Source organism: Myotis lucifugus, unplaced genomic scaffold (genome assembly GCF_000147115.1).
Source record: "Myotis lucifugus unplaced genomic scaffold, Myoluc2.0 scaffold_101, whole genome shotgun sequence".
NCBI lineage: Eukaryota > Metazoa > Chordata > Mammalia > Chiroptera > Vespertilionidae > Myotis > Myotis lucifugus.
In genome coordinates this window covers 1,566,434-1,572,728 of record NW_005871149.1, presented here as the reverse complement: position 1 = coordinate 1,572,728, position 6,295 = coordinate 1,566,434, and the positions used below count along the sequence as shown (strand labels likewise).

At 40.7% G+C, this 6,295-nt stretch overlaps 1 protein-coding gene across 4 annotated transcripts in view; it reads right to left on the bottom strand.

The window, feature by feature from the left end:
• Positions 1 to 231: 231 nt before the first annotated feature.
• SLC16A1 (solute carrier family 16 member 1) overlaps positions 232 to 6,295 on the bottom strand; it is a 28,815-nt gene continuing 22,751 nt past the window's right edge. For 3 of the 4 annotated variants that reach the window (XM_023757058.1, XM_023757056.1, XM_023757059.1), the window contains one exon: positions 2,441 to 4,395. In XM_023757058.1, coding sequence (XP_023612826.1) covers positions 4,127 to 4,395 — 269 coding nt within the window. In that variant the 3' untranslated portion in view covers positions 2,441 to 4,126. Of the gene's footprint in view, positions 2,386 to 2,440; positions 4,396 to 6,295 lie in introns of those variants that run through there. The other variant, XM_023757057.1, reaches the window with a different exon arrangement.

Genomic DNA, 6,295 nt, shown 5'->3' with positions numbered 1-6,295 from the left:
CTATCTCTCTCCCTTTCTCTCTGTAAAAAAATCAATAAAATATATTAAAAAAAAAAAAAAAAGAGTAGAAAGAACAAGACCTTTGGGATGAGAATCCACCTTCCTAAAGAACTGGACATACATGCACCAACCTTGTGAGTTGTTAGTTTCATCCATTCATTTAGCCAGTGGTTCTCAACCTTCCTAATGCCGCAACCCTTTAATACAGTTCCTCATGTTGTGGTGACCCCCAACCATAAAATTATTTTCGTTGCTACTTCATAACTGTAATTTTGCTACTGTTATGAATCGTCATGTAAATATCTGATATGCAGGATGTATTTTCAGGGCTCACGATCCCCTTTTAGACTAAAGGGAGAAACTGATCAAAAGGGAGAATTTGACCATTTAGCTATTTTTTTTTTTAAAGAATTGTTTATTGATTTTTAGAGAGAGAGGAAGGGAGAGGGAGAAACATCAATGTGAGAGTGAAAGATCAATCAGCTGCCCCCTGCACACCCTCTACCAGGGATCGTGCCTCCAACCGGGCATGTGCCTGACTGGGAAACGGTAACCTTTCTGTGCCCAGGCTGACGCCTGCCCAGCTGAGCCACACCAGGGCTATTCTTATCTTTAAGAGTCACTTGCACACTATCTTCTGCAAGTAAGGATCCATTTTGGGAATTAGAAGAGCTCATTTTTTCTCAAGTATCAATTTTCCTTGATTTTTAAAATAGTAAGATGCTTACACTTATTATTAAGCCCTTGCTTAACATGAGATGTCACATATCCACTAACCTTCATGGCAACCCGAGGGAGGTTAATACTCATTCCTCTCAACACCTAACAGAAGAAAAAACCTGATGTGTAGGGAGACTAAATAACTTGTTTGAACCTTGGTAGCCTATATTGTTAAGCAGCCAATAGACTATCCCAGCCTCCTCTAGTAAGTCAGCAAAAAGTAAGCAAATCACTGCTCTTGCACTAAGGAGAAAGATACTCTGCCAGTCACTCTCATATGAATGAATGCGTTTGTCACTATAGCCCAGACTGAATGGAGGAAAGGGCGGCCGAATCTAAAACTCTGAAGCTCAAACACATTTCAGGACTGTGTACTTGCAACCCCTTTAGATGCTTCTAAACTCTGCAGCAGCTTGGCTCAACTGCTCACATTTGGGCAAGTGAGGCAAGCGTGGGCTGTGCCTTCCTGCCCGGTATTGAAGGAATCTTCATAGTGACACAGCCTGTCATGAACCTCCTTCTCCACGTCTTCTAGGCAGGTGCATGGCCTGATTACTAAAACAAGCCATGTTGCAAAGATGGAAATTGGTTAACTTTTCCTCATCTTTCTAACTCAAAAGTGTGTGTGTGTGTGTGTGTGGTGGGGGGTGTGTACAGGGGGAGGGGACACAACTGACTGTGAAGTTTATTATACTGGGAAGCATTTGTTAGGGAAGGTAAAACCCAGACATTTATATTTTTCAGCTTTGCCTTGGGAGCCTGCTTCAGCGCGACTCTTGCGGCTTTCTGGGCACTACCACTATGGAAGAGCTGCACAGGTCCCTCTGTGACTTCCGGAGGGTGTGGGCAGAGAAAAGAGATAGGCAGGTACTCTATGTGCACATCTCTTTTCCAAAAGCAGCCGCTCAAACTGTGTGAACTGAAATAAACTTAGTTCCCACATAGGGCAGTTGGCAACAGACTGGGTCAGAAAGCCTAGCTGCCTCGTTGTTTAAGGCAACACTGTAACAGAGGACTAGCTGCTTGTGAACAACAGATGGCACAGAGTAGGCCCAGTGGGTTTTAGTGTTGGCGGTTACCAAAGCTGATCTTAATGCAATCCCTTAAGCCTGTGTCTTCAGTGGAAGAAAGTCAGCGTTGGACTGGGTTGATAAAGCTTTGGGTCCGGTTTTGAGCCCGTGTTTAGCCCTTGCTTCTAAATACAGCAGCTTCAGAACCTGTCCTGCTAATAAGTGCTGGTTAATCTGCATGGTAAACCCTTCCCTTCACTAACAAGATTCAGTTAATGACCAAAGACCAACAAGCAGGGGCTTATGTGTGGGTGTAGCTCAGCAGCTGGAATGGGGAAAAGAATCCTATACATCTGCTTCAGCTACCTTTCCTCCCCTCCCCCCCTTCCTGACGTTTCCTTACTGTTCCCCCACTGACAGTGATCCTCGTTATTATAGAAGGGAGAGAGGCACATAGAAGTTACGGACTCAGGTCCATGGAAAATGGCAGAGTCCAAACTAGAGCCAAGCCTGCCTGCAGTCACAAGCTTCTCCCGTAAACGCCACCTCCATCTGTCATGACACAAGGAGGAGGAATGGGCTTTTCAGAACGTCTTTAAGGTTGACTCCTCTGGATGCTTCAGAGAGGTTGTTTCAAAGTTCCTCTCTTGCTAGCCTTTAAGTAAAGACGAGGAAAGGAGAAAAATTAAAATAAGCCACATACACAAAGCTCAAAGCACATAAGCCAAATGATTTAATTTAATATTAGCAAGGGTCAAATGGTATCTTAATAATGAAAATAAAGACAGTAATGTCTTCCTCAAATAAAACATTTGGAGGAAGAAACATTTCTAAAAAAAAAAAAAAAAGGAAAAAAAGTTTATTTGGAAAAGCCAGCCTCTTATACAAGGCTTTTATCTATACTTTCACTCTGTCAATTACAACAATATTTTAAAATACATTTAATACAATATATAAGTCACTGAATGTCATTGTTCTACCTCAATTTAAAAGATATTAGGTTAAAAAATATTTCATTTTCATTCTGGTCCGTCTTCCCTTCTATCCTTACACTAAATCCATTTCTTTACTTTTCAAATAAGTGAAGTGAGTCACAAAATTTTTAGGTTTATGTGGAGAAAATGTGTCTTACGAATGTGTCCAATAATTCTAACGAAAACATAATTTTCTTTAAGAAACTTCTCAGAGAAAAAGGAGCTATTTATTGAACTAAAAACACCCAGCAACTTCCCTTCCAATCTTATCCTTATATGTTTGCTTGGGGCCAAATCTCTTTGGCTCTTTTTAACCAGCAAACATGAAAAAAAGAAGAAAAGGAAAAGAAAACCAACAACAAAAAACAACGAAGCACACAAAGAACGAGAATCTCACACACACTCTAAGCTAGACATAGATATGAATGGAACCACTATGAATCAAAGGGGAAAATTCCAGGAAAAACAATAACAAAAAGATTCTAAGTCTCATGGTTTAACTGAGTTTTAGAAAAACCTAAGCCGAGTTCAGCTGCTGTTTGAAATATCTGTCTACATTTAATTAGAGATGTTGGATTTACTAAGGAGGCACAAACATATAGTTTTGCATATTTTAATACTAACTTTTACAGTGGAAAAAAAATACTAAGTGATCTCAAAAGGGACAATGATCTATAAGCACTCAAAATATGTCTTTGAAAAGGGGTGCAGAAATAGTTATTTAATAAAATCAAGAACTTGACTTCTAATAAACATCCTATGGAAAGAAACCAGATGGGGTGTTGATGAGTACAATGTGTCTAGAAAGACAAGATATTTCCAAAATTTTATGCCTTAAGTTTCCTATATATATAGCAGGCAGGTACACATGCCAGGCAAATATTGATGCTAGGAAAATATTTCAGCTAGGATTCTAGAAAACCCCCAACTTTCAGCCAAGATTTCTATTCAGTCTTTTCAGTGATAATGTATGACAATATGTTACAAATAACACTGAAGCAAGATTAGTTTTAAATTTTAGATTTGCTTCGATCAAGTTATTTTTCTTTGTAATGGAACACTTAAAATAGATGAATTCAGCAGAGTGGTTTGAAAAGTTAAGGCTCCTTGAAGATTCTAAAGACTAAAACTTAAGGCACATATTATAATCTTCATGACACTGTTAAAAGCTAAGATTAAAAAAAAAAATACCCGACTTCTCCCTTCATTCTTTGCCAACCACTCCCTCCCCAAAGGATATGGCATGTTAAATTTGGACTAATGGTAAGGAGTGAAACAAAAATTCCATCAAGGAACACCTGGTAGGATTTCCACACAAATGTCCACTATTTGCATTGAGCACCACTGGGAGATTACAGCCAGTAGAACATTTCAGATATCTTGGGTCACAAGCTGCTCCATTTACCCTTCAGCCCCACAGGCTCAGACTGGACTCTCCTCCTCTTTGGGGCTTCCTTCGGTGTCTTTCTGCTCTGGTGATTCCGCTGTGTTGGTAATTGCTTTTGGTGTCTCAACCTGTACACCAGCCTCTTCCTCTTTACTCTCCTTTTCCTGCTGCCTCGATTTTTCTCTTTCAGTCATTCGATAATTGATGCCCATGCCAATGAAGAGATAGATGCCTGCGAAAATGAGAACTATGCCACAGGCCCAGTACGTATATTTGTAGTCTCCGTAAATGTCATGGAAACGACCTAAAGGTGTCACAAAAGAAAAAAACACACTGAAAACACCAACCAGTAAACAGTTATGTGGATAAAAGTAATATCCTTTTCTAAATAAAACTCAAGGACCTACTCAGAAAGATGTCAACCCAGTTCTCAAATAGCCCACAGGTGACAAATTAGTTTAAAAAGAAACTGCTAAAAGTGGTCTGACCTTTTGTTTATGATGTCACGCTTGATTTTGGCTGGCCTTGCATACTGTCATTTTTAACAACTTGAAAATAATTAAATCTTGGCATATTTGAATTGGGAAAGAACTAGAGATCGCCTAGAATCAGTTTTCTCAATACATATTGGGGGGAAAAATTGTTGCAATGGAGGTTTAAGAGCCCTGGCCAGGTAGCTCAGTTGGTTTGAGTGTTGTACCTATACGCCAAGGTTGCAGGTTTGATCCCTGATCAGGGCACATACAAGAGTCAACCAATGAACGCACAAATAAGTGGGACAACAAATTGATGTCTTTCACTCTCTAAAATCAATAAATAAACCTAAAAAAAGAGAAAACGTTTAGGAATCTTGCCCAAGGTCACAGAGCTAATTTCAGACTCCTGCTCTTTCTCTGACATCAGCACTTCCCAAAAAGCATTCCTATGAAGACTTGTCCTAAAAAAATGACCAAATGTTAATAATACCTTTGCATCATTCTCAGTGCTTATTCCTCGAGCAGGCAGATTCTACCATCATTCTCATTGTATAATGTAAAAACTGAAGCACAGAAACCTTAAGTAACTTGTCCGAGGTCACAGAGTTAGTTAACGGTTAGCTTTAAACCCAGGACGTGCGACTGAAGCTGCAACTGTAACCTCTGTGCTGCAGGATACCTCCTGGTGTTTCCAAAGCCAAAAGTTTTGGGAAATGGCATATCTTATTCTATCTTATTAAAGCTGCACAATGCAAGTTAGCATGTCAAAGGCTCTGCAAGGTCCTGCAGTAAAGAAATCTTTCTAACTTGGTGTTTCCAAACTTTTTTTTGGCCATGAAATCCTTGTTATAGTAAAATTCATTAGCATCTCATCTAATTGGCATCTCAAGGAATAAACTCTGGAAAACCCTACTCCACACCTATGAAGGACTTCATGTAACCAATTCAAATATAGGATTCCATATGGCAGGGGTGGGGAACGTCCAGCTGCAAGCGGGCCGTATAAGGCTGGTGAAATCATTAGGTCTGGCCCTGCCATTAGGGGTGAGTTCGTTAAATGTTTGACTAAATATAGCAGGCTAATTTTTAAGTTGATAATTCTGTATGGCCCACAAATGATGCCATAAATATCCAAGTGGGTCTTGGCAGAAAGAATGTTCCCCACCCCTGCTACATGGTTTCCTAACTCAGGGCATTATTCACTCAGAGTATTTACTGAGCCTTTCCATACACCAGTCACTGGGTCTCTTAGGCCCCGAGGAGAAAGGTGGGCAAAGGAAATAATATCTACAGTTTAGTGGAGGAGAGAGATGTTAATCAAGTAATCATATAAACTGTGACCAGTGCTACTAGGAGGGTTGAAAGCAGAAAATAGGGGGTAGGACCAGTAGGTAGGGTCAGGAAGGCTTCTCTTAAAGAGTAAACTAGTAAGCCTAGACTGACAGGAGGAAGGGGTTATCTGGCAGAGAGGGGGTGGGGTAGGGGTCCAGGCAGAGAACAGTGAGTGCAAAAGCAGTGGTGGGAGAAAGTACAGGGGGCAAGAGGGGAAGGGAGAAGGGCCAGGCTGCTGGAGGAGAGCACAGGCCAGTAGGTAGGAAATGAGGCTGAAGAGAAAGGTGGGCGGGCCCATATGAGGGGCCCTGTGGGCCACATAAGGGAATTTGATCTTCACCCTAAGAAGATGGGAAGCAACTGCAGAGTTCCAATTAGCTGAAATATCAGATTTGC